Raw genomic sequence first — 25,349 nt, 5'->3', positions numbered from 1 at the left:
ATATATATATATATATATATATATATATATATGTAAAAAGGTATTTTAAAACCTTCCCACACACATCTGCAAGCACTCTTGGCCACGCCCACTTCTCTGCTGCAGAGCGGAGGGAGATATGACAAGCTGCAGGAGGAAGCTTTTTCTGCAGCTGTGGGCTGCATACAGACCCGTGCACCTGTGCAGCAGGTGCTAAATAATTTAAAATAATTCATTTAAAATAAAAATTCCATGCGTAATGTGCGGCTCATCCATCAATCAGCCAACTGTGCGTCATGTCCAATCTTACTTTGAAAAACCACGGTAGAGCGAGTCCGCGCAAAACAAATCGTGAAATAGCGAGGAACTACTGCAAATGTAAATCTCATGAAAATATAATTTTTATTTATTTCTTTGAAACTTATTTGGCTTGTGTAGATAAAAAAAAAAAAACAGAAATAAGTACTTTAGGTCCAGGGAAGCACTGTACTCACATTCAGTCACAAAGAAGTTGAGCATCGTGATGACGACTGTGTGACCACTGAACATGTAGTCTCCACAGGTCTGGACTCCAGTCAGAGTCATGCCAAAGCCACTCCATATCGCCAGCGCTCTCTGGATTTTCCCCCAGCTATCTCCATATGTCTGTTGAGAGGAAAAACACTCCCGCGGTGAACTCCCTGCTTATTAGAAATTGCAACACAAACACTGAGATAATCGCAGCAGCATCGTCCCCCTCTCACCTTACTGGCACATATCAGGTGTTGCCCAGGCACAGACAGCGAGGTGACAAACATGGTGCAGCAGCGGAGCAAAAACACCGTTCCCATCAAAGAACACAGACGTCTGAAGAGAATGGACCTGAAACGGAGACAAAATAACATTATCTGCTGCGTGTGGAGTAACAACGAGCAAACGGTGGTGAGACGAGAGCAGGTAAAAATGGGGCTACCTGTGTTTGTGCAGGAGCAGGATCAACATAAACATATAACACAATATAAGGCCGCACGCCTCAGCTATTGCAAAAGCCCAAGGGATTCTGGGTACACTGTGAAAGTGCAGAAACACGTGTCTCAGATTGTAGATTAGATACAACAGCAGAGGAGTGTGTTCACAAACGATGGAGCTAAAGTTGCTCAACGTTGCTGGAGTAAGACTTTTGCTGATTATTGCTGCAAAACAAACAAGATGAACAATTTACCTGTCCAGGAATATATCAGGAAGGGGTGGATACGTCCTCATGTCTGGGACGCGCTCGTGCACAATGACCATGACAAATGAGGTGAATCCACACACTAGAAACACATATATGGAGCTGAGGACGGTCTTCCAGACCTCTGGGTCCAATCTACCGGCCAGCGGCTGCTCACACCTTCCATTGGAGTGTGTTTGACACAGCAGCGCAGATCCAGATCGAACGCTGCTCCTCAGCCGCAGCTCAGTCCCGTTACACAAGCGATCGCCTCTGTTGAGCCCCCTTCTGTCGGCTGCACCGCAGCTCCACTCAGGCTTCACAGCGCTCAGCGGGAGCCCAGCAGGTGGAGTAACAGGAGGCCAGAGACCCAGCTCCTCCAGCTGGGGCTGATTCTGTTTTTGGAGACGAAAGAGGGCCACGGTCAGTCGTTTGATGTCCCCCAGGACTGTGAGGCTCAGTGGAGGACCCCGGAGGTCGGCCTCAGTCAGAGCCAGCAGGCTGAGGCCGTCGAGGCGATGCTGGGAGCACAGCAACTCCACATATTCCTCGAAACCCTCCTCCTGCAGCCACCGGGCCACCTGAGTACAGGTCCAGGTACTCACGCCGTCTGACTGTGCCATCCTGCTGCACACAAAAACACAGTTTTCACCACTGAAGGCTACAGCATAAATAGAAATAATCGAGATGGTGATTAACTACAAACAAATTCCATTACACTGATAAGAATTGAGATTATTCACCAACTACTAGAACATTTATCAAAAATATTTGAAGGGTGAAATTGAACCTACTGCCCAAATTCACAACATTTTAGTAATAATTTAAGATAAAAATGTCTACTGTACAAGATGTGTAAAGAGAACCAAGACCAAAGTAAATGTTAAAACTGCTGGCAGTGGCTCATTATGGTCACCATGGTAACGACACACCTGTGTCTATCACTCCCTGGCTGCCAAGATAATGAGAGGCAGACAAAAACCTCGACTAAAAAGTAAATGTCAAACAGAAAACTAAAAGTTTTACACTTTTTTAAAAATATATAAGTTATGCGTCTATATATACATAGCTCCATCTTCTATTGCTTATCTGCAGTTGGGTCAAGGAGGTAACAGGTTCAGGAGAGAAACCCAAACACCCCTCTCCCCATCGACACATTCCAAATTATTCTGGGGGGCCCAGAGGCGTTCCCAGGCCAGAGAAGATACACAATCCCTCCAGCAACGTCTGTGTCTTCTCCAGGGCCTCCTACCAGTGGGCCGTGCCTTGAAAACCTCTAAAGGGAGGCGTCCAAGAGGCATCCTAATCAGCTGACTCCTCATCTTATCGCTAAGGCTGAGCCCGGCCACCCTGCAAAGTACCGTATTTTTCGGCGTATAAGTTGCTCCGGAGTATAAGTTGCATCAGTCACAAAAAGCATCATGAAGAGGAAAACAATATATATAAGTAGCTTTGGCATATAAGTCGTGTTTATTATGCGTCACCGCTGACTCCCGGGAAATGTAGGCTGGTGTTGTGCCAAAAATCGATTGGCGGCCACGGGAGCGCACACGGGAGGACTCGCTGTTGCAATTCTTTGAAATTTAACAAGAGTAACACTTAAAAACAATTATTTGTTTGCTCGACATTATAGCAAAGGTGTGTCTCTGTTTGGGGCGGCAAGGGTAGCGGTGCAGGAACAATATACAGTATACACCTACGGCTAGAGGACCCTCTAGCGGCCGCAAATGGTAATGTTTACTCTGGTTCATGTCAGTATGAATGAACATTTAAAGCATCAGTTAAAAATTGCATTATGAATATGGAAACAAAAAACGTATATAAGTCACTTTGGCGTATAAGTTGCAGGACTGGCAAATCTATGCAAAAAAAACTGTGATTTATACGTCAGAAAATACGGTAAATCCATTTTGGCCACTTGAACCCGGCATGTTGTTCTTTCGGTCATGATCCAAACCTCAGGACCACAGGGGAGGGTTGGAATGTAGACAGACGAGTAGATCGAGAGCTTTGCCTTTTGACTCACCTCTTTCTTCACCATGACTGATAGATCTATCAGTCTAATTTAACCTAATCTAAAGTAGATTAGATTAGATTGGATTAGAACGGGACAGACAGATGGATGGTAGGAGATATGACATATTTAAAGTGAATATTTTACGTTAACCTATACCTGAAGCTTGCTGGTTGTGTACTCGCTGCATTTTAGGGAAATTTGAAAAAATAAAATAAAATAAACATAAGTTCTAAAGCGGTGAGAAACACTGAAGACAAAAATCCCTACGTTTTGATGTATTTCTATATGTGCTCAATAGAGTCTTAGGAAGTAAAAAGGGGTTGTTAGCAAAAAATCTGAAGATTTTAAGCAGCTCAAAGTTGAGTCATCAGCCTAATACATTTGAAAATACATATGATAAACTGTGATTGTAATAAATGCCTAAAAGATTTCAAAATACCAGATCAGAAGTCCAACTTTCTACAACTTGTCTAAACTTTGAAAGATTTTTTATTTTATTTTATTGTGTACGTCTGTTATAGAGCTCCAAACTGGGCTGTTTTTTTCTTTCACGTGTTTTGTCAAAATCCCATTGATCCCCATTTCTTCTCAGTTTGTTTTTTTGTTGACGCTCTCATTTTAGCAAACAAATGCAAAAGAGAACAAATCAGTATTTAAACAAATAACCGATAAACGACCAAAGAGCTATAAGTAATTAATGCACAGCCATGGAGTTCTTGTAGCTTTTCGTGTTACGACATTCACTCCGTGTTCACAGTGAAATAATTTACACAAAGCATCTACAGATGAACCCATAACAAACTGCTCCATACCTCCTTCTGCTGCTGGTCCATACTATAAAAAATAAATACAAAAAAAGGAGTCAGATCATCCAGATTTTACACAAAACAAGCTCATTAAGATGACTTTTCTGTTTCCAACTGACGATTCACATTTTGTGTTTCAGTTTTTCGCTCTCCTTGTTTTTGCCCTTTGACCTCAACGATAAGCTGACCTCGATGCTGCTCATCCGGATCTGCTCCAAAGGTCTGCAGCCCTCAGACAACACGACTGCCGAGCGTTGAAACGACTGATAGTGAACACTCAGATGCACGTCGAGCAGACGCAAAGAAACAGATGAACGTTTACGACAGCGCACAGCTTTTTGTGTGCACGTCTGTAAAATATATGAAGCCTGATACCACCATGGTATACTGTAGATTATGACTGCCAATTACTCTAAATCTTAATATATTTTTTGTTTTGCTTTGTGAACAAGACGTTAAAATCTGTTTATGCACGTCAAAATATTAATTTATTGCAACTAAATTGAATCGAATTGTGAGTCAACCCTTAGAAATAAGATGGTCATTTGATTTGTTTTATTTTCTGATTTTCTTGTAGGTTAAACCTTTCAGTAGTTTCTGTCTAACAATAAAAAAAAAGCCATAAAAACAATTTTTTTTGCAGATTCCTTGAAAATGCGCTCTAATCTTTAAATCTTTATCTAATCTTTAAAGCCAAAAAACTGACAGCTCAACAGTTTTGTTTAACAGAAAATCAATAAAAGGTGTCAATACAGTACACTAATAAAATAACGGTTACTATGGTTTATATATAATGTAATAAAACAGCCTAAAATACTGAATTATTTGCTTGAATTGTGTCAGACTGGTTTGTAATTCTCTTAACACTGGATTTGTAACCTCAATTAATCCAATAAGACAAATTCAAACATATGAGCTGTATCAGTTCTAGTTGGTACTGACTACTCCCTGGAACAGGCATACATCAATACAAACTGTATTTAATGCAAACTGTGTTGAAGTTGTGTCAATGAATAACCCACAGAACAAAGACCCAGTACAAACAGGTTGAGCAGGATGAAACCTATAGACACTCACCAGTACAGCCGATCCTCCTCAAAATAGAAATCTGTTATGTTTTTCTATGATCTAGCCTCTAGATTGGGCTGGCTTCCTCTCTGGCTGGTAGTTTAGCTTGGGATAAATAAGTGCCATGTCAGCACATTTGACCAGAGTCACAGGAACACACAGCTGAGAGAAAGAACAGCTCTTCAGTCTGAGACAAAGACACAAAGGGCCCACAGTTTCTCCATCACTGAGCCACAAACAGTCAGACTGAGAGGGTAAATCTTGTGTTTTTCTCCACATAAACAGGTTTGAACAGCTCAGAACTAACAAGTTCACTTACAGGAATCTAATTTTTTTTTGCTACAAACAATTTTTTTTTTTTTTTTTCTCAGTGTTTCTTACCAAATCTCCACTGTCACAATGCTCTCAGAGGGTGCAGCCGAGCTTTCTGCCTGTTTGTCCACTCCCAAGAACAGTGTGTCACAACCAGCATGTTTCTGACAGCCAGGCAACTCCAAACAGGAAGTGCCCCAACAGAACAACAGCAGCAGAAGAGCAGGGAGCCTCCTGCTGCTGCAGAGAGGACACTCTGACACCTGCTGGACACATTCAGGACCAAAGGCTGTTCAAACACATCTTATCAGCTCCAAATGTTGTTTTCTGGAGTAAGGTTTTGGTTTGCATGCACATACATGTGCATGAACTTATGTACTGTATGTTAAATAAAAAAATTGTAAAAAATAAAATGAAAAAACCATTTGGGCCCTCATGAAAAATTGGCTTTCACTGGAGAGCCCAACATTGACCGTAATGTATGGATGGACATTTTATGGAGAGAATAACAGCAGAAATAAATGATGAAAAGGACCGATTTACTTTACGCAGGAAGAAATGAATGGCTTATATAAAATCATGCAGACCAGATCTAGAACTAGCAATTTCTGAATGAGATATACTGATTGTAACAAAAAACACTTTCACTTATATTGTGTTATTTTTGTTGTTAAAAAAAAAAAGGCATTTAAATGGATATTTAACTAATAAATGAAGTGGATGTACATGTTAAATACATTTATAAATGTCAATAAAAATATATAAATTATTTAAAAAAAAACATTTGGGGGAAAACCTACACAAAAACAACAACAACAACCAAGGCCCACATTTTAATGAAATTAATACTTTGTTTAGGTTTCTGGATCTATTTTTCCTTTTGGATGTAGGAAACTATAACAACTACAAAACAACTTTCTTTTTAAAAAAAAAATAAATAAATGAATAAAACTCAGAAGTCCACAGAAACATTTTGATATAATATTAATAATAATAAAAAATAATAAACATATAGAAGATGAAAAGGTATAACTCAATTACTGTGGCTTTTCTACATTGCATACTTTATTTTTCTGAATAAGTGTACTTATATTTTAACATAACATGTAGAGTGTGTAAACATATTATTTTAGGGGATGTACTTTTATTCACAACTGCTGTTTTTCTCATTAAATTGATATGTTAAGTTTGCTTGTAAGTAAATTTAGTTAATAGTTCCTTTCTCAAATAAAAAGTGCTTGAAAATACATTCAAGCATGAGACACAACAACGTACATTACAATAATGATATTGCTATAATTAGAAACATTTTATCCAAAAATGCAGAAAAACTGGTTCATGCATTTGTCACATCTAGACTGGACTATTGCAATGGTTTGATATATGGGTGTCCAAAAAACTTATTTAAAAAGAAATGCTGTTGCTAGTGTCTTAACTGGAGTTAGTAAGAGAGATTATATCTCTCCAGTTTTAGCTTCTCTCCACTGGCTCCCCGTCAAATCCAGAGTTGAATTCAAAATCCTACTTCTAACCTACAAAGCTCTCAACAACCTAGCTCCATCTTATATTTGAGATCTTATTGTTCCATATTTAGAGCACTTCGTTCTCAGACTGCAGGCTTACTTGCGGTTTCTAGAGTTTCCAAAAACAGAATGGGAGGAAGATCTTTCAGTTATCAGGCTCCTCTCTTGTGGACCCAACTTCCAGTTTCTGTCCGTGAGACTGACACATTGTCCAGTTTTAAGACTGTGCTTAAAACTTTCCTTTTTGATAAATCTGGATTGTTATGCTGCCATAGATAGTTTGACATGACTATTGATGAGGAAGAGGGCCTGCACCGGAGAAGGGGGCATGCTAGATCATCTTAGCACCAACATAACTGGTTTGTTCCACTTTGGAGTAAGCTGTTGGGGGAATAATCAGTTTTGTGTTGTGTGTTTCCTTGACTGATGAAGCCTTCTGGATGGAAGATGATACGTTTCAGCACAAAAAAAAAAAAAGAAACTGTCCAGATGACCTGACTTAAAATGGTTGGATTTCTCTTATATGTGATTCTCGTCCTGTATTTTAAGTATTTTAAGTTACACTAATATACTTTAGTTGCTTCATTATGGGAAGAAAATATAATAATTGTGTAGATTGTTTTCAGTGAAGCTCAAAAAGCAAAACCTAGGACTAGATTTGAAGACAAATCAACAGACTTATGACAATGTTTTCAAGCCACATGTATTTATAAACACATGTCCATGATGGATATGAGCCTGAGCCAAAGCACATACCCTGTTTGTGACTGTCACCATCTGAGTGGAGGGGAGGCAGCACACAGCAGGTTGTCTCAGCAGTAGGGAAAGTACAGAGTTGTATAAATACTTCAGACATAGCTATGGCAGACGGAGAGTCACACTCTGACGCTGTTAGGGCAACACAAGTCATGCAAGACTCAAAGCAGACAGATGGCACAAACACAGAAGACGAAGACAGCACATGTGTGACGGGCGAGATCCCATCTCTGCAGGAGCTGGAGGAGGTTCTGCATTCAGCTCCACGCTCATGTCGCCATGGAGATGAGGTGTGGCCGAACCTTTTTCTGGGAGACATGTGCGTAACATCTTGCATTTAGCTTCACATATATGAGGATTCTGGTCAGTTTTTTAAATGTAATTTAACTTTTTGTCAGGTTTATGTCTCATGACAAGTTTGGACTCTGGCAGCTGGGCATCACTCATGTGCTGAACGCCGCTCATGGTAAACTCTGCTGTAAGGGCAGCGATGATTTCTACGGAACCACAGAGAAATATTACGGCGTCCCCGCTAATGACCTGCCGACATTTGACCTCTCGCCATTTTTCTACCCAGCTGCAGAGTTCATTCACCAGGCTTTGACATCAGGAGGTAGACAGGCAGGTTTTATGAATTTAACATCGATGAAACAAGAAAAATAATTGAGCATATTTGTGTTTATTTATAATTTCAGGGAAGGTTTTGGTGCACTGTGCAGTGGGAGTGAGCCGTTCAGCTGCTTTGGTTCTTGCCTACCTGATGATCCATCATCACCTCAGTCTTCTGTCTTCCATACATCATGTGCAACAAAAGCGCTGGATTTTTCCTAATAGAGGATTTCTAAGACAACTTATAAAGCTGGACCGAAAACTGCTCAAAGAAAGGCCAAAAAAATGGCACAAAAAAGACAAACCTTAAACTTGATAACTTCCGCCTGCTTTCAACAATGTTCAGTCAGGTCATCTGGGCACTTTCCTTTGTTGCTGAGACGTTTCGTCCTTCATCCGAAGGACTTCTTCAATCTAAGGAGCAACCAAACCAAACTGAATCCCACAAACAGCTGTTTGCTGTTCTGTTAATAGCTGTTTGTGGCAATTTGGTTTGGCAGCTCCTCAGATTGAAGAAGTCCTTCGGATGAAGGACGAAACGTCTCAGCAACAAATGAAACCATCCAGATGACCTGACTGAACATTGTTGGATTTATACCTGGATTAATGAGCATGAACTATGGTGTTCGGCCTGTTTTTTAATGTGATTTCCTGCACATGTAATTGTGTTCAGCTGTGCCTAGTCCTCTCTTTTGTTTTCTGATTTTATATCAGTGTTGGTAGAGAGAGAGAGAAAGAGAAAGAGAGAGAGTCATGGATGAACAGACCAATCAATCCAACAGGAACATTAGATAATCTACATCCAGTCAGAGGGAACATACTGCACACAGGGGCTAATTTTGGAGCTGAGCACCATTCATAAACACCCACCTGCTTATGCTTTTCACCAAGAGGCACGGCGGGCTCAGGCTGCAGGAGCAACGTGAGTGTCTGCTGCACGTCTCGTCCTGTGTGCTGGAAGAATGTCAGAGAGCAAACAGCAACAGAACCTGGTGCTCATTAAGGAGCTGGAGCTCATCTTGGATTCCTGCAAACTGGAGCTCACACCAGTGGATGAAGTCTGGCCCAATTTATACATAGGAAATGTGTGAGTGTCTTGTGTTTTTGCAGCCAGAATTAAACATGGCTGAATGTTTCTTAGAAATTATTTCAGTGTAAACAATTTGTGTTTCAGCTTCAACGCATATGCATTTAATAATTAAATAATGCTTTTGTTACATAATTCTAATGCACACTTTCTTTCTGAACCTATCTCTTGTGTCGGTTGTTTAGGGCTGTCGCACAGAACAGAAAGGCATTACATAAGCTGGGCATCACTCATGTCCTGAATGCAGCGCACTCCAAGCAGGGCAGCATTGGTAACCAGAGCTTTTATGGAAACACGAGTGTTTACTTTGGCATCCCAGCAGAAGACTCGGACCACTTTGACCTCAGCCAGCACTTCAAATCTGCTGCAGACTTCATACATACGGGCCTAAAGAGCAAAGATGGTAAAATAAATTGAAATATAACGTCCCCTGTCCCATCACATGTTTTGGTTTTCTCATTTTTCCTACATTTTCTTTCACGTTTTCAATGCTGCTCTGTAGGAAAGGTGTTAGTGCACTGCATCATGGGTGTGAGTCGATCGGCCACCTTGGTCCTGGCCTACCTCATGACGAGGAAGCATCTTTCTCTGAGAGACGCTCTGAGACATGTCGTCCAAAAACGAGCCATTTTCCCCAACCGGAACTTCCTGTCACTCCTCCTCAAGCTGGATGAACAGCTGGCACAAAAAAGGAGGTTGTGTCCTCTTCTCTGACATTAGTTCCTTTATGACATTTCCATGTGCTGCACAATTGACGGTGATTATTGTTTATTAGTATACAGATATATTTATTCTTGCTGTGTTTTTACTTTTACCCCTGTTGAGCCTGTTTTGTTAAGCTATTAAAAGAAGTCATATAATTTACACTCCAACCTTTTACAAAGATCAACTGAAACGTGTTGACTGGGTTGTTGCCAACATCTTTAAAAATTGTGTTTAGAACAACTCAAATTGCTGTTTGTTGATATGACCCAGAAACTTGATGAAACAGCTTAGAAAATGTTCAAAAATACACCACATCATACCGTATGAGTGTATGCAAGCCATAAAGAGATGCTGTGATTCAGAGTGCTTTGTAGGATAACCTCTTGGACCAATAATATCGTAATATTATTAATAAAAACAGTTTAAATTCTTCTTTTTTTAACTTCTGAACTTAACCAGGCTAATTTTTCAAGGTGTGCATTTTTTTAAAATCTGTATTTTAATTTTTTTTTTAAGTAAGTCTTTTTATTTTGATTTTTATATACAAACAGAAATTAAAACGAGAACACAAAGAACATATAAGCCCCCAAATATAGATTGCCAAAAGGTCTGCAGTTTGGGACAGGTCCAGAATGTATGCAAGAGTGTAGCTGGAGTTTGTTTTGCAACGATTGCATGCGGGGTCCAGGTTGGCTTTGATCTTGGACAACTTGTCTTTGGACCAGCCTGTGCACTACCTTAAATTGAATTACAGCGTGTCTTAGACAGATTGAAGATGAGTAAATGTTTTTAATAATCTTTTTCCAGTTTAAGTCTGATATGGGTTCCTCCAAGTCCGCTTCCCATTTCAGTTTAAGGGAACCCAGAATGGACTCATGGTACGAACTGAGCAGTGTATAAATTTTGCTGAGGGTCCCCTTGGTATCAGACCTGTATTTCAAAATCTTAGCCACAAAATATTTTGTATCTTTGTGTTTTGATAGAACAAAATGAACCATATGACCTTTTATGTTTGGCCTTAAATAATGAACCAGTTGCTTATTTTTAGATACCATACATCTCAGAAATGAGCAAACAACACTTGTAATTTCTGTTTAATTTATTTATTTGTGTGTGCGTGTGTGTCTGGTATCTTAGCTAGATAATTTTCCCTCTGTGTTTCTTTAAGAATGCATTTAAGATAACGTTCTTCTGCTGCAAATTGTTGATTTTAGGCTCAACACATTTTTGTTTACAACTTTTCCACTGTTTTTTTTTTTTTTAACACAAACTGCAAATTATGCTGTCATGGTGTGGAAGGACTGGAGAAAAAAAAGGCAGCCGAAGTACACAGACTATTTCTAAAATACCTTGAGCAAGCCTGGAAAACTACTGATCATGCCCACCTTAAATGGTGAGAAGAAAGTATGACACCATGGGAGCAAAGTATATAACTAGTTTAAAACATAAAAAACTAAAGTATATGATGTGTTTTGACCCCTCTCTTCCTTCACTTATGTTTTCTGGTCTTAAGCCGGACCTCTGATCATGACTTGCACTGTTGTTTTGACAATTTTACCAAATAGTATTGTGGAGCTCTTCTAAAAGTATAAAAAATATTACTGTACTCTTTTTTAAAGAGTTTATTTCTATCAAATGAAAGCAGTAAGAATGTCTCATCCCATGATTTTTTGTTTAACGATAAAGACAAAAAATATAAGATTTTTCTGTTTTTGTTTTTTCCCCCAGAAAGGCTTTTGGTTTTTTCCACAACAGTTCAAAACATTTCCACAGAACTTTACAGCATCTGTACCTCAAATAAAATCAATGAAAAATAAAAGTATTTGTTTATTATTATAATGCAGTTTTATGTTGGTGCTCTTATATTTCTCTTTTTAGTCTGAGTTTTTCCTCTTGCAAATCGATATCCAGTGCTCTGAGTTGTTTTAGGAAGCCGTGATTAGGCAGGATACAGCGGTGCTGCTTCACGTGCTCTATGGCGTCCACCACAGTTAAACTTTGCTTCAACATCAGGTACGCCAAAACCAACGTCGCCGACCTGCTCCGACCCATCACACAGTGCACCAATACCTTGTCTGGGGCAAAACAAAGAAACAGATCAGCCCATAAGACTAAAGAACGAACATCAGTTCCAGAAAACCTTGTGAAATGAAGGTGAATCTGAGTAGGTGCTTGACTTGGTCTTACTCTGTGGGTGGCTGAGGGCCTCGTGGATAAATTCTGCTGCAGAGGAGAAGTGCTGTGAGATGTTAAAGGTTGGTTTGTCGTCGGCTTCTACACCGTAGTACTGAATGTTCATACCACTGTAGTAATTAGCACCAGAAAGTACATTATTCCACTTTCCCTCTGCAGCATTTAGGATGTGTGTAACACCCAGATCCTGCAGACCAGGACGCTCCAGAGCTGTTTTCCTGCAACGCACATTCAACAAGTAGCTGTCAGCACCATCACAGCTGCACGATTTGATAATGAGCTTGAAGTGATGAAAATCTCTATATTATGAACTGACTCACTGATCGCCGATGAAGATCCGCGGCCACACCTGATTGAAGTGCGTGTATTGAGCTGTGGAGCCGGTCCAGAAGAGCTGCTCCAGGTCCATTGTTCCTGGTGTGATGTAATCATCGTCTGGGTCCACCTGAACCGACGCGTATGGATTTCTGCTTCTGGACTTCAGAGCACAGGAGGACATGGCTCTCCTCTGTCATCCAGAAAACACACACACATCTCTGCATAAAAGAAATATAAGCGATGCTGCAAAAACACCACACGCTGAGTCCGATTTTAAAACATATGAAGGGCCATGCATACTGAGAATTACAGAAATTACAACCTTTGGTAATCTGCAATCCCAGAGGATTTTCTATTGTAGCAAAACTGCTGCAGTGACAAATAAACTGTTAGTGAAACTCTGAGATCTGTGGAAGTTCGATTCAATATTCCAGACAATGGCTCTGAACTATGACCTGTCAATCAAACATACTATTAAATATCTATTATATTAAATAAAGGTTATTTTTTTCTTAAAATTAGGTGCCCCTGAATAAATTTCTCAGTCTTTCTCCCTCCTTGGATGGCATTAATCTGGCTTCCAGCTCTAATGTTAAAAATCTTGGTGTTATTTTTTGGACATGTCTTTTATCCCACACATTAAAAACGTTACTAACCGCGTTCTTCCACCTGCGTAATATCACGAACATTAGAAACATCTAAAAATGATGCCGGAAAACTGGTTCATGCATTTGTCATGTCTAGACTGGGCTATTGCAATGGTTTGTTATCTGGGTGTCCAAAAACATCTTCAAAAAGTCTTCAGTTGATCCAAAATGCTGCTGCCAGAGTCTTAACTGGAGTTAGTGGGAGAGATCGTAGCTCTCCAGTTTTAGTTTCTCTCCATTGGCTCCCTGTCAAGTCCAGGATTGAATTCAAAATCTTACTTCTAACCTACAAAGCCCTCAGCAACCTAGCTCCATCTTATATTTGAGCTCTTATTGTTCCATATTTTCCTAACAGAGCACTTTGCTCTCAGACTGCAGGTTTACTCGCGTTTCCAAAAGCAGAATGGGAGGAAGATCTTTCAGTTATCAGGCTCCTCTCTTGTGGAACCAACTTCCAGATCCTGTCCATGAGGCTGACACATTGTCCAGTTTTAAGACTGGGTTTAAGACTTTCCTTTTTGATAAATCCTATAGTTAGGGTTGGCTTGTTATGCTGTCTTAAGCTTAGACTACTAGAGGACAAATTATCTTCATTTCCTTAAATGATTTGTTAAAATTGAATAGTTTTCATTTGATATTATTTCTATCGTAACGTGATTCTTGACCTGCCATTGTGTATCTGTTCCTCTCAAACCCAGCCGGTCGAAGCAGATGGCCGCTTGTCCTGAACCTGGTTCTGCTAAAGGTTTCTTCCTCATGAGGGAGTTTTTCCTTTCCACTGTCGCCTTCTTGCTTGCTAAAGATGAGAGTTCTATGATGGAGATAAATTCAAAGCAGTGAATTCCTCAGATAGTGTTAAATTATTATTTTTATGAATGTTTTTGTTAACTTTTTATTTTTATACATTAATGTTTCTGTTCAGTGCCCTGAGATCACTTCTGTTGTGACTTGGCACTATATAAATAAATTGAATTGAATTGAATCAGGACTTTAATATTTCCAGCGGTCACAACTTCATATGTCTTTGTCAACTGCTGTTACACCGTATTATTTTACATTATTAGTGTTTAGCGTATATCTTACAAAGATCCTTGTATACTGTTTCTTTCTATACTTTATATTTTTGCTATTTTTGGGTGTAACTCGGACCTTGAGTACATAATTTCGTTCCACTGACAATAAAGAAACTTGAACTTGAACAGATTTAAACCCACACAAAAATACTTACAAAACTTAATTTCCTTTACTAATTCTGTTTTTAAATTACATTTGTTTTACCCATAAAATAATTTTGAAATACCGGTACTTTCTGTTGCAACTTAACCTTTTTCTTTTACTTCTTACTTTTTGTCAGCTGGTTAACCCCTCACTGGCAGGCCAGTAATACAAAGACCCATTAAGGTTCAAGGTTCTTCATTTTCATTCACATCACATGTGGTACATAAGGTGGAAAGAAATTGTGTACTCAAGGTCCCAGTTACACCCAAAAAAATGGCAAAAATTGTAAAGTGTGCGAAAAGAAAAGTATCTAAACAATAATAATGTAATATAGTACAATGTATTAAACAGCAGTCTGAGCATTAAGGTCTTAAGTTCATCATTTGTCTTTGCTGTAAGTTTCATGCTTGATATCAAACTTTTAGTTCATAAGAACCAAAGCTGTGATTATAAAACTTCAAGTGTCTGAAAAAGAAATTAACAAGCACGCTTAAGAAAAAAGTACTCACCTCTTTCAGATCAGTTTCAGAGCAGGAAGTGGACCCCTGCTTTCGTTAGTGAACATGTGTGCGGCTTTTTTTTTTTTTTTTTTTACACAGAAAGCATAAAGACTGTAATGTAGACCTGAAATAGAAACTGCTCTCTCTGTCTCTATGTTTATGACGATATTTTTAGGCAGCTGGGCCGTTCGCCACCTGACCTGGACAACGTGACCAACATACACACACTGAGATAAACACGACGACTTCTTTATATTCTCAGTGCCTTTCCAAGTCCTTTCTTATAGATTATTACAGTGAATAAATTCATTAAATTTACATTTGTACCAGAAAAGTGAATAACAAATGTTGCTAAAGCAATAAGGATCCTCATAGTGTAACTAACAGATGGCATTTTGTTCAGTTTTAACGATTGTGAAAGCTTTTTAAATGAAAGAACCATGCACTCTTGTTATTTTGAGCAGGACATGTCCTCGTGGATCTGTTTGCTCTGCAGACGGAGGCTCAGCGCCAGCTGTCTGAGCTGTTCCAGAAATCCAGAGTTCGGTCCAATGTCTCGGTTCAGACGCACAGCAGTGATGGCCTCCGCTAACGAAAGGCCCTGGTGAAGCATCAAGTAGGCCAAGACCAATGCTCCAGAGCGGCTGACCCCCATGGCACAGTGGACCAACACCTTTCCTGGAAAACATTTTCATTAGAAATGTTTATTACATCAAAAGTAATTGAAGTTGCACGTAAACCTATCTTCTTATTCTAAAATTATTTTTAACAACAGCATTCTGTATTGCATTTTCTTACTTATCTCATTTGTGTGTTCGGTGCATTTGAACATATTTTTGTCCTTTAATAACATTCCTCTCATGCGGTTCTTTATAATTTATATCCAGCTTGTGCTGTTACATTGTCTCACTGACCATTTTTCTTCAGAGCGCTGTCTATAAACTGTGCGGCAGAGCCGAAGAAAGGCTGAAGATTAAAATTGGGATGGTCTGCAGCTTCGACACCGTGGTACACCACTTGAACGTCAGAGTAGAAGTGCTGACCCGTGTTGATCCGGTGTCTTCCTGCTGCAGCGTTCAGTATGTGAGTTACACCCAGAGATGACAGGGTGGCTTTGTCTCGTGCAACAGACCTTTAGACACACACCACAAACTGAAGTGTTTTATTTTATACTTATTGCCATGTCCATGATTCTGAGACTTTTCTACTCACTCATCTCCGATGTAAAGGTTGGGCCAGACTTGATTGACAGCTGCCACAGGCTTCCTGCTTGTCCAAAGGATTTCCTTCAGCTCTGTCAGAGATGTTTCATCCTGTTCAGTTAAATGTCCTCTAAAGCAAATACAGATTGTGTCTCTGGATGCATGCCTGTATTTATGTTAAAGTTATTGCATCTGAGTGACTTTTACAGTGCCTGGGCCTGTGTCTTTCTCCTCCTCTCCCTTTCAAGGCTCATGTCGAGGCTGCGAAGCTGCTGCAGGAAGCCAGCGTTGGGACAAATGTCTCTGTGCTGCCTGACAGCAGCCGCTGCCTCCCGCAGCCTCAGGCCCTCGGCAATCATCAGAAAGGCTAAAACTAAGGTCGCAGAGCGGCTCACGCCCATCAGACAGTGAACAAACACCCGTCCTGGGACAGAGATGTTACGTTTAGCATCATAAATGCAGCATGTTACTCAGTGCAACAGGAGTTTATCTCTTTAGATAGCACTGGCTCAGGTATATTTCCATAAACAGTTCACCGTACAAACCACAAGCACTGGTTAAAGCTCTATCTAATACACTAGACAAGCACCCTTAAAGGCACCAGACTGGGCGTCAGCTCTAGAAAATAAAAAAGATAACTTGTGTAAATTCAGTTGAACACTGCGAGTGTGCAGACTTGCCTCCCATGGCCAGTGCAGCTCTGATGTAACGTGTTGTCGGATAGAAGAAAGGGCTGAGGATGAAATCTATGGCATCATCCGCCTCCACCCCGTAATAATCCACAGTCATGTCTCTATAGAAACGAGGGCCGGTGTTGACATAGAAACAGGGTCCAGGCCCAGGACTGGGGGGTCCATGGGCAGCATTTACAATGTGAGTAATTCCCAGGCTGTGGAGCGTGCCCTTGTCACGAGCAGCCACCCTGAAATATGACTTGGTTACTGATACATTTCACAACTGGCACGTGTACATGTGCATGCATGTCATGTGGACACCTACTCATTGCCTAGGTAAAGGTTTGGCCAGACTTGATTGACATGTCCAGTTGGTCGTCTGTTTGCCAGCAGGAGCTCCTGCAGCTCTGAGACGGATGGAGGTTCATGCAGAGGATCTCTAAAACACATGCTGTACAGGCACACACAATATATTTCATCTTCCAAAAGCCATAGATGACACATGCAAATGATCCCTAAACTAACCAGTTTCCACCCTGAACCACACAAAAGGCTTACCTGAGTTTTAAACTTCTTCCACACAGCTTCTTCTTACATCACCCACCAGGCGTCTGCAGCTTTTTATAACTCTGTAATCATACTCTCACTGTCAACAAGCTCACCCTGCAGTTCTCCTCAGCAGCCAGAAGTTAAAATGCATTTAAACTGCATCTCTGAGGTCTTCTGCAGAGCACTGAAGAGTCTTGTGAAACTTATCAGTTTGCATGCACATGAACATTTCTGCATGTGTATGGCTGATTTACACCTGCTGCTCTGCTCCTTTAAAACATGGCAGCTGTGTATAATATTTAACAGAAATTTATGTTAGCTGTTATGCATAAATAAGCTAAAAGTTGGAAAAAAGTTTGCATTTTATTACTATTTTATAATCCTTTCAACATAATGTTTCATGTTTTATTGATAAAAACAAAAATATAGTTTTAAAATCTATTAATTTCCTGAAAAACATGAACAGTATATTGATTAAGTAAAGAAATTAAATGTGTTTTCAGTATAAGTTCCATTATCTTGATTTGAGATCTGAAATTAAAAAACCATTTGTTTGCAGAACTGATCCAACATCTGGCAAAAATTGTGCACACAACTCTGCAAACGTATCTTTTACGTTCATCAAAACTTGTGCTACCTAAAACGAATCATTATGAATTGTAGTAAACTTGTGTTTTCAAATTAACTACTGTTAATACTAGAAAAAACATGGTGCTGAAAATGAATTTCCCCATTTACTAGAAAAGCCACACTGTCTAAAATATAAAACCATTTATACCTGGTATATATGGTATTATACAAGGAAACAAAAAAAATTTAAAGATTCTGCTAAAATTTAACAACCAAACAGAGTCAAAGCTATTTTAGTTTTATAAACACAGACAAATTACACATTATCATTATTGGAAAGCTGTTTTAGTGGTCTGAACAGTCACTCATTCCAACAGGATGTTTCTTCCTCTCAGTGTTATAATCCATCCATCCATTATCTTTACCCGCTTATTCCATTTTGGGTCAAGGGGGTCACCGGTGCCCATGTCCAGCAATCACTGTGCGAGGGGCAGGGTACACCCTGGACAGGTCTCCAGTCCATCACAGGGCCACATAGAGACAAACGAGACAAACAACCATTCACTCTCTCACTCACACCTAGGGTTAGTTAGCTAATTTTGAGTCCTCATAGCACGAACCAAACACAGATTCGGAAGCTTTGCCACGGCCGAAACTGTTGCCAATGTCTTCTTCAAGTTGATAAAACAGAGCACCGCCGATGCCAAAGAGAACTCCTGCTATCATAAATCCAAAATATAAACATTTTCAGCGTCCCCCTGAGACAGAACGGAGACACATCAGCTGATCTCTGATGTACCCCGCAGCGCGAGTCTCAGCCGGGCAAGAGGGTTCTCCAGGACCCTGTTGTTTTGTTGAAAAGCGTTTGTCAATTTCGTTGAAAGTCCAGCTCGTCAGATCCATAATAGTATTTTTCTTTTATTATTTAGACCATATAAATTGTGAAGAAGAGCCATCTTCTCTTTTCTGGCCAAAAAAGTGAATTTATGTTCAACTGTAATGTAACTTTATCCTGTTCATTTAATTTTTGCACTGTTTACACAACTACTTTGTATTGTGCACTTATCTTAGAATATTTTTCATGCACCAATCAAAAAGGTCTACATTCAATTTAAACAAAAGTGTATTTTTTTGTTTTTATTACACAGAATTGATGCTCACATGTTGACCTTCAGTAGGGTACCTACCTTTACTTCTCTATAAATCTGATATGAAAAAAAAAGGTTGAAACAATTTTAAAACCAACACCAAATCAGTGAAATACTTAATAAAAGGAGAAGAATCATATTCAGTTTTATTTCTGCTTCAGAAACCAGTTCCCCCAAGGTGATGGATAACTTAAGTATCACTGAGACCAGGAGTCACATAAGGCTTTTTGGTGTATCTGGACCAAAAAAAAAAAAAAAAAGCTGAATAAATGAAAGAACATTTTTAGGACAAGCAGACACTTTTCTATAAACCCCTTGCATTATTTAGAAATTGCTGTAAAATTCAGATTTACGACGATACTTAGGGTTGTTATATTCAAGTACTCAGAATTGCACAGATCAAAACATGTTAATCAATTAAAATGTTTGGCCCCTTTAATAAGTTGCCATGTGTCTTTTTCCCTGCAGTTTTCTCCGTAACTTTAATTTGTAGAAGAGGTTGAACCATCAACATCTGATTAAATAAGACCATTTTTAACTCCATGCATGTTCATCAATGCTGGCACATTCTCAGATTCAAGGGAAAAAAAATAGACAAATGTTTGTTTTAATGCCCACCAACATAACGTAATAATCTTTTTAAAGATGCAAGTCCCAGTATAAATCCTCACGAGTCACCATTTATCCATCAGATGCACCTTACAGGTTTTTCTGCAGTTAAAGAATTCACACCACAGAGCAGGTTCAGATCAGGTTAAGTTTTGGCTCATTGATCAAAATATGTTAAGCTGTGTTGCGTTTAAACCAAATCAGGTTTTTGACTTTGGACGTTTGCATTTAATTTACCGGTATGCAGAAGTTGGCATCCAACTGCTGATGAGAACCTTCATCTGAGCGTCACGTTTACAAGAAAAAGAACAAAATCAAACTAAGACAAATAGTATTTTAATACTTAAAGTAGAGCTGTATATTTACTAGCACTATACTGTACTTAATTATGTTATTCTGCAAACTTATTTCTTAAACGTCTTGTTCTGTCAGGTGCTCGTTTTAATGGTTCTTTCCAACAAAAAACTATATTCAGTCGAAAAAAGTACAGTCACTTCATCTGGACGTTTTTCTTTTTTCTGAGATGTTTTGTCCTTCATCCAAAGGACTTCTTCAGTCCGAGGAGCCACAAACAAACTGGAGTCCCACAAGTACCAAACTCCCATAGTGGAAAATACCAGTTTGATGGAGATAAGATGGTTTCTCGGGCCCTTCTTCTCCCCCGTCAACTCCTCTGAGGCAGTCATGCCAAAATGGTTCAAAACACCAAAGTTCATGCTCACAGAGTACAAATTCAACAATGTTTGGTCAGGTCATGGAGGGTTTCTTTTTGTTGTTGCTGAGATGTTTCATCTTTCATCCAAAGGACTTCTTAAGTCCGAGGAGCCACAAACAAACTGGAGTCCCACAAGCAGCACACTGATCAGCAGCAAACTTGTTTTTTTTCCACTATAGGGAGTGTGCTGCTTGTGGGACTCCAGTTTGTTTGTGGCTCTTCGGTCTGAAGAAGTCCTTTGGATGAAGGATGAAACATCTCAGAAAAAAAACAAACATCCAGATGGCTTGACTGAACATTGTTAGATTTGTACCTGGATAATTGAGCATGAACTTTGGTTTATTCGGTTGAGTTACAGGTCTTATTGCAAAAGTCTTTTTTTTTTGTCTTTGAAGCTTTAAAATGTTAAAAGAAAGAAGGTTTTAGTTGTCTAGTGATTTTAAATAGTTTTTAAACATAAAAAAAATGAATGCAGTTTGTTCAGCATGTTTTGCAGTATGGGAAAATATATATTAAAAAAACTAATAAATGAGTGACGATTTTAATTGAAAAATATATAATTAAATGGAGGATCCAAATGTTTGAGACCAGATGGTCTCTCTGCTGTGATGTTGCTCATAAAAAACTTCAGTGAAAATCAAACATTAATTTAATTCTGCTTTGAAACATGCAGATAGAAAGTGAACCCACGACCTCCAGAAGACATGAATCCTACTTCGTAGAGTAAGATTCACCAGAACTAATCGAAAAACTTTCTAATATCCACAAAGAAAAGAAAAAATTAAAAAGGTACACAGCACACCTTATACCGAACATTTACTCGGAAGACGCTTTGACACAATTAAAGTGTGCTTTTCAAAATAAAATACATTTAGTTTTCTCAACTGGCTCGTTATAGCTAATAAAAATCACTGCTGCACATGTCAGTGCTACATCCTAAAACCTGTTTTCAAAGCTACATTTTAGTCCATTTTTGTGCTTGCATCATCTCTAAAAGGCAGCGACAACAGAACAAAGAGACGAGGCGTACTGGTGCTCACAGCTGGGTCTGATGGGACCACTGGAGGTGTGCGAGTCTAAACCCAACAGGAAGCAGTTCAATAAAAATTTTCTACAAAAAGATTTACATCTAGATCTATTGGGTAAAGTTAAATCACAACATTCCTTGGCATTAGTTGACTGTGAAGATCAACTGAAACACAAAACTTATTTTGGAATAAGCTGCACGATCTTCTAGTGACCCCTTGAGGACAAAACTGAGATAAACAAACCACCAGCAGCCACTTAATTCAGAGTGGGGATTGGGGGCTGATTCAAAAAATAAAATCTGGATCAGGGTTGTGGAGGTTGTGTGAGTTTGAGGCTTTAGGCTGAAAAAACATAATGTTCCCGAACGCCTCACTCAAAGTCAGGTTTTTCTGGGAAGGTGCAACCAGCTCGTCTGATGATGACGTTGGCGGAGTAGTGTGCTGCCCTCACGCACTGATCCAGAGGTTTCTCCTGGACGAGCCCAAACAGGAAGCCTGCGTCACAAAAAAAAAAAAAAAAAAAAAAACCTCAAGTCATCATAAGTAATTTAGAAATGTACAGAGGGACCCGATAATGGCCAATCAGGTCATCTGGACAGTTTATTTTTTGTGGTAAGACGTTTCGCCCTCTATCCGGAGTGCTTCATCAGTCTGAGGAGTCTCAAGTAAACCGTTTTCCCCACCAAGCAGATCATCTTGTCAACGGCAGGCTGGTTGGTCCACTAAAGGAGTGTACTGCTTGGTGGGGAAAACAGTTTACTTTGGGACTCCTCAGACTGATGAAGCCCTCTGGATAGAGGGCAAAACGTCTTTCCACAAAAAAGAAACTGTCCAGATGACCTGACTGATCATTATTGGATTTTGTACCTGGATGATTGAGCATGAACTTTGATCTACAGAGAGACAAATCTCACCTCCCACAAAGGCGTCCCCTGCACCGTTCGTGTCAATAATGTCCTTTGGATCAATCTTCATTACAGGGAAAACCTCGATCTTGTCACCTGGGTAAACAAAACGATAAATAAAACACTGCAGACCTAAAAAATATGACGAGAGGCTGTGATCAATTACAATAAAAGATAATCTTACTTAGAGCCATGACAGTTTCATCTTTTCCTTGAGTAAACACTACAATCCTTTGTCTCTTTTTGTTGACTTTGGGTAGAGCTTGGGCTTTTTTTGCAATCTCCTTAATATCTTTTGTCTAGAGAGAAAAACAACAAACACTTTCACACAACTCGCTGATGGAGGCACAAAAAGCTCTGCTCATAAAAGTCCACTCACCTCAAAGTCCTGCTCTTTAGCAAAAGTAGCAGCCTCCTGAGCAAACAGAAACAGTTCACACACCATCAGCATTCTGGTTGGAACCGAGCGCCGAACGTGCATGTGTGACTAAATGTGGCTTACCGTCTCGTTGCCGAAGAGGACATCGATGTAGGGCATGACCTGCATCAGGTTGTCCTTGAAGAACTGGCAGATGAAGGGAGCGGAGAGATTCATGCAGAATAGCTTGTTGCTTTCAGAAGCGTGCTTCGCCACCTTCAAGATGGACTCCAAGGAGACGGTCAGGAAGAAACCCTGCGAGGAACGAAGATGAAGAACGTTCTGCTTTTAACATCTGGAGTATCTGAACAACATACAGTAAAAGGTATAGGGTAGAAAATAAAAGGATTCAGATGGATTTATAACTCTTAAAAATGACTGATGCAACTAAATCAGGAGCAAAATTATAACTTTAAGTTTACCCTTCGATTTTAATAGTGTGAATTGTGATCCTGTTTATAGTTATTATTCCAGGTTCTTTAAACTATTCCTTAAGTTTTTCAGCATCTTTCTCGTTCCACAATTTTTGTGCTATTTCATCAAAACGTTCAGCTCTTTCAGGACAATCCTGCTATGACTTTTAGTATTGGTGCAACTTTAGCTTTTTGAAATATTTAGCCTTTTCTGCCACTTTTTTCTCAAAGAAAATGAATTGAGCTCATTTTCCATCCTTCATATTTTTAGATCTGTTTACATTCTTTTACTGCTCCTTTCACATTTGTTCTCGTTCAGCTTCTTTCAGCTTTCTTCTGCAAATTAAAAAACCTTTTTTCCAGCTAATTCCAGCTGTTTTTCTGGCTGTTTTGTGCTTCTTCTAACTTCTTTCAACTAATTTCAGCTTGTTATGCTCAATTTAGCTCATTTCTGCAAGTTTCAACTATTTCAGCTACTATTTAGCTGTTTTTATGCTAATTTGAAAATTTTCAGCCAAGTCCACATTTTTTGCACTCAATTAAACTTTTTTCAGCCCAATTCAACAAAAATGTACTCTCTCCACTTCATTCTGATAACTTAAGCTGCTTTCTGCGTTTTAGCTACTTTTAAGTTTTTGTTCAGATCAGCTTTTTTCAGATAATTTCTACTTTTTTGTGCTAATTTCTGCTTCTTTAAGCCTAATTGGGCAAAAATGTGCTCTCTCCACTTCCTTCTGCTTCTTTCTGCCTTTTCAGCTACTTTTGCCAATCTTTTTTGTTAGTAAATCTACCAATTTATTTTGCTCACTTCAACTTATTTTAATCTAATTCAGTAAATCTTTGTTCTTTCTGCTTTCTTCTGCAAACATAGGCTTGTTCTTCAATTTCAGCTACATTTCAGCTGTTTTTCAGCAAGTTATGCAGCAATAAGCATTCACACTGCATTTTTGCAGGAAATGCAATTTCTCTAGTTTTTAATTGTATTAGTGATAAGACAATAAGATGCACAAAAATACCAACTTTCACTACATTTGATTCTTCCAGATACATTTTAATAATGGGTAAAATATACGTTTATAATTTTTCTAAGCAGCACATCCTAAATAAATATATCTGCAACAAGCAGCTGAACAATGCAGAGCTGTGAGCATAAACCTTTAGGGGTGTTTTAAAAAGCACAGTTGAGTTTTCATTTAAAATTATTAAAAGTCTCAAAAGAAAAAAACAGCAGAAACTGCAGCAAAACAATAGGAACTACTCACAGCGATATAGTAGACTTTAGCTTTTTCCACCAACTTCCAATTTTCCTCCAGGTCTAAATGCTTTTCCTTCTTATAACAGTTAGCAGCAGCTAGATTTGCAACCAGAGACCTGAAACGTGTAAACATTTGAATAAATAATACATTTTAAACAGGATTACTCATTGTAATGTGCGGTTATTTTATTCAGGCACCTGTTGTCTCCAGTGATGCACGCAGCACACGTTCCTGTGGGCTCTTCATCTTGTTCATAGTAGTGAACATCAACGTGGGCCTCCTCAGCCTTCTGCTTGAGGATCTCTCCAAATTTGTCTTTGCCGATGCAGCCGAAGAACGTTCCCACGTGGTGAGGTTCTTGGATCATCCACTAGAAACAGCCACAACCGCTCAGATCAACACCAGTCAATCAATTCCTCTCACTGAAGCCAACGTCTGCACAAAGGTCAGTGTTTGCACGAGCGTGACCGACCTGAGCGATCTTAACGGAGTTCTGCGTGGCTCCTCCGGCGTGATACTCAACTTTGAACTTCTTCACAAGTTCGTCGAACCTGCAGAAGCAAATATGTCACTTTCCTTGTTAAAAGCTGATACAGCATCACGCTTTAAGAGTTTGTTTCATAATCATTAAGTTACAGCAACTTCAGCAAGGTGTCCATCTGACTCAAAGGTTTAATGGAAAGAAATCACAAGTCAGGCTTCAACAGTTTAAATCCTGCTAACTTAAAATGATCAGGTACTTTAAACTTTAGGTCAGATGACAACCCAAAAGAACAATTGTTTTGTTTTTCTTAAGTCTTAAAATCTAACAATTAAAATGTAAAAGACATTCAGGTTTACAGTAGTCCCTCGTTACTTCGCAGGTCGTTTATCACGGACTCGCTCTAACGCGGTTTTTCAAAATAAGATTGGACACGACACACAATTGGCTG

General features: G+C 39.3%; 6 protein-coding genes across 8 annotated transcripts in view; 2 read left to right on the top strand and 4 right to left on the bottom strand.

Moving 5' to 3' along the window:
- The window catches only part of LOC119426980 (sphingomyelin synthase-related protein 1-like), a 12,423-nt gene extending 10,629 nt beyond the window's left edge, over nt 1–1,794 (bottom strand). The window contains exons 1-4 of the mRNA XM_037694587.1: nt 1,181–1,794; nt 932–1,027; nt 723–840; nt 446–624 (exon numbers count right to left, since the gene is read on the bottom strand). Coding sequence (XP_037550515.1) covers nt 446–624; nt 723–840; nt 932–1,027; nt 1,181–1,794 — 1,007 coding nt within the window. The remainder of the gene's footprint in view (nt 1–445; nt 625–722; nt 841–931; nt 1,028–1,180) is intronic.
- Nucleotides 1,795–7,753: 5,959 nt separating this feature from the next.
- LOC119426872 (dual specificity protein phosphatase 13-like) lies at nt 7,754–8,572 on the top strand. Its single transcript, XM_037694493.1, has 3 exons — nt 7,754–7,972; nt 8,052–8,266; nt 8,349–8,572. Exons 1-3 carry the CDS (start codon nt 7,758–7,760, stop codon nt 8,570–8,572), a joined length of 654 nt encoding a protein of 217 aa, XP_037550421.1. The 5' UTR covers nt 7,754–7,757.
- Nucleotides 8,573–9,153: 581 nt separating this feature from the next.
- On the top strand, nt 9,154–10,163 carry LOC119418094 (dual specificity protein phosphatase 13-like). The gene is made up of 3 exons (XM_037685349.1): nt 9,154–9,349; nt 9,535–9,752; nt 9,852–10,163. The coding sequence occupies exons 1-3, from the start codon at nt 9,225–9,227 to the stop codon at nt 10,061–10,063; spliced, it is 555 nt and encodes a 184-aa protein (XP_037541277.1). The 5' UTR covers nt 9,154–9,224; the 3' UTR covers nt 10,064–10,163.
- A 1,705-nt stretch (nt 10,164–11,868) lies between these two features.
- LOC119411837 (dual specificity phosphatase DUPD1) lies at nt 11,869–15,113 on the bottom strand. 2 transcript variants are annotated; one of them, XM_037678793.1, is made up of 5 exons: nt 14,940–15,113; nt 12,568–12,755; nt 12,356–12,465; nt 12,242–12,277; nt 11,869–12,129 (listed from the first exon to the last, which is right to left on the bottom strand). In XM_037678793.1, the coding sequence occupies exons 2-5, from the start codon at nt 12,744–12,746 to the stop codon at nt 11,915–11,917; spliced, it is 540 nt and encodes a 179-aa protein (XP_037534721.1). In that variant the 5' UTR covers nt 12,747–12,755; nt 14,940–15,113; the 3' UTR covers nt 11,869–11,914. The 2 variants fall into 2 exon arrangements, with proteins under 2 accessions (XP_037534721.1, XP_037534712.1); XM_037678784.1 differs by having other exon boundaries at nt 12,242–12,465.
- Nucleotides 15,114–16,335: 1,222 nt separating this feature from the next.
- LOC119411828 (dual specificity protein phosphatase 13) lies at nt 16,336–17,402 on the bottom strand. The gene is made up of 4 exons (XM_037678772.1): nt 17,365–17,402; nt 17,132–17,257; nt 16,813–17,054; nt 16,336–16,556 (listed from the first exon to the last, which is right to left on the bottom strand). Exons 2-4 carry the CDS (start codon nt 17,254–17,256, stop codon nt 16,336–16,338), a joined length of 588 nt encoding a protein of 195 aa, XP_037534700.1. The 5' UTR covers nt 17,257; nt 17,365–17,402.
- Nucleotides 17,403–20,737: 3,335 nt separating this feature from the next.
- adka (adenosine kinase a) overlaps nt 20,738–25,349 on the bottom strand; it is a 14,397-nt gene continuing 9,785 nt past the window's right edge. For both annotated transcript variants that reach the window (XM_037678750.1, XM_037678760.1), the window contains exons 4-11: nt 24,890–24,968; nt 24,615–24,787; nt 24,424–24,532; nt 22,833–23,003; nt 22,710–22,745; nt 22,515–22,629; nt 22,340–22,426; nt 20,738–21,920 (exon numbers count right to left, since the gene is read on the bottom strand). In XM_037678750.1, coding sequence (XP_037534678.1) covers nt 21,796–21,920; nt 22,340–22,426; nt 22,515–22,629; nt 22,710–22,745; nt 22,833–23,003; nt 24,424–24,532; nt 24,615–24,787; nt 24,890–24,968 — 895 coding nt within the window. In that variant the 3' untranslated portion in view covers nt 20,738–21,795. The remainder of the gene's footprint in view (nt 21,921–22,339; nt 22,427–22,514; nt 22,630–22,709; nt 22,746–22,832; nt 23,004–24,423; nt 24,533–24,614; nt 24,788–24,889; nt 24,969–25,349) is intronic.

Source organism: Nematolebias whitei, chromosome 1 (genome assembly GCF_014905685.2).
Source record: "Nematolebias whitei isolate Nwh7 chromosome 1, NemWhi1, whole genome shotgun sequence".
In the NCBI taxonomy this organism is placed as follows: domain Eukaryota; kingdom Metazoa; phylum Chordata; class Actinopteri; order Cyprinodontiformes; family Rivulidae; genus Nematolebias; species Nematolebias whitei.
This window is presented reverse-complemented; position numbering and strand designations above follow the sequence as displayed.

Excerpts from the sequence above, each read along its gene's own strand:
- LOC119426872 (XM_037694493.1), top strand. The coding sequence starts at position 7,758 with ATGGCAGACGGAGAGTCACACTCTGACGCTGTTAGGGCAACACAAGTC. Across the intron at positions 7,973-8,051 it reads AACCTTTTTCTGGGAGACAT|GTTTATGTCTCATGACAAGT; the intron begins GTGCGTAACATC and ends ACTTTTTGTCAG. Across the intron at positions 8,267-8,348 it reads CCAGGCTTTGACATCAGGAG|GGAAGGTTTTGGTGCACTGT; the intron begins GTAGACAGGCAG and ends TTATAATTTCAG.
- LOC119418094 (XM_037685349.1), top strand. The coding sequence starts at position 9,225 with ATGTCAGAGAGCAAACAGCAACAGAACCTGGTGCTCATTAAGGAGCTG. Across the intron at positions 9,350-9,534 it reads AATTTATACATAGGAAATGT|GGCTGTCGCACAGAACAGAA; the intron begins GTGAGTGTCTTG and ends TCGGTTGTTTAG. Across the intron at positions 9,753-9,851 it reads GGGCCTAAAGAGCAAAGATG|GAAAGGTGTTAGTGCACTGC; the intron begins GTAAAATAAATT and ends GCTGCTCTGTAG.
- LOC119411837 (XM_037678784.1), bottom strand. The coding sequence starts at position 12,746 with ATGTCCTCCTGTGCTCTGAAGTCCAGAAGCAGAAATCCATACGCGTCG. Across the intron at positions 12,466-12,567 it reads CGGATCTTCATCGGCGATCA|GAAAACAGCTCTGGAGCGTC; the intron begins GTGAGTCAGTTC and ends TGTGCGTTGCAG. Across the intron at positions 12,130-12,241 it reads GGCCCTCAGCCACCCACAGA|ACAAGGTATTGGTGCACTGT; the intron begins GTAAGACCAAGT and ends GTTTTGCCCCAG.
- LOC119411828 (XM_037678772.1), bottom strand. The coding sequence starts at position 17,256 with ATGTGTTTTAGAGATCCTCTGCATGAACCTCCATCCGTCTCAGAGCTG. Across the intron at positions 17,055-17,131 it reads AACCTTTACCTAGGCAATGA|GGTGGCTGCTCGTGACAAGG; the intron begins GTAGGTGTCCAC and ends GTCATATTTCAG. Across the intron at positions 16,557-16,812 it reads AGCTGCACTGGCCATGGGAG|GACGGGTGTTTGTTCACTGT; the intron begins GCAAGTCTGCAC and ends TCTCTGTCCCAG.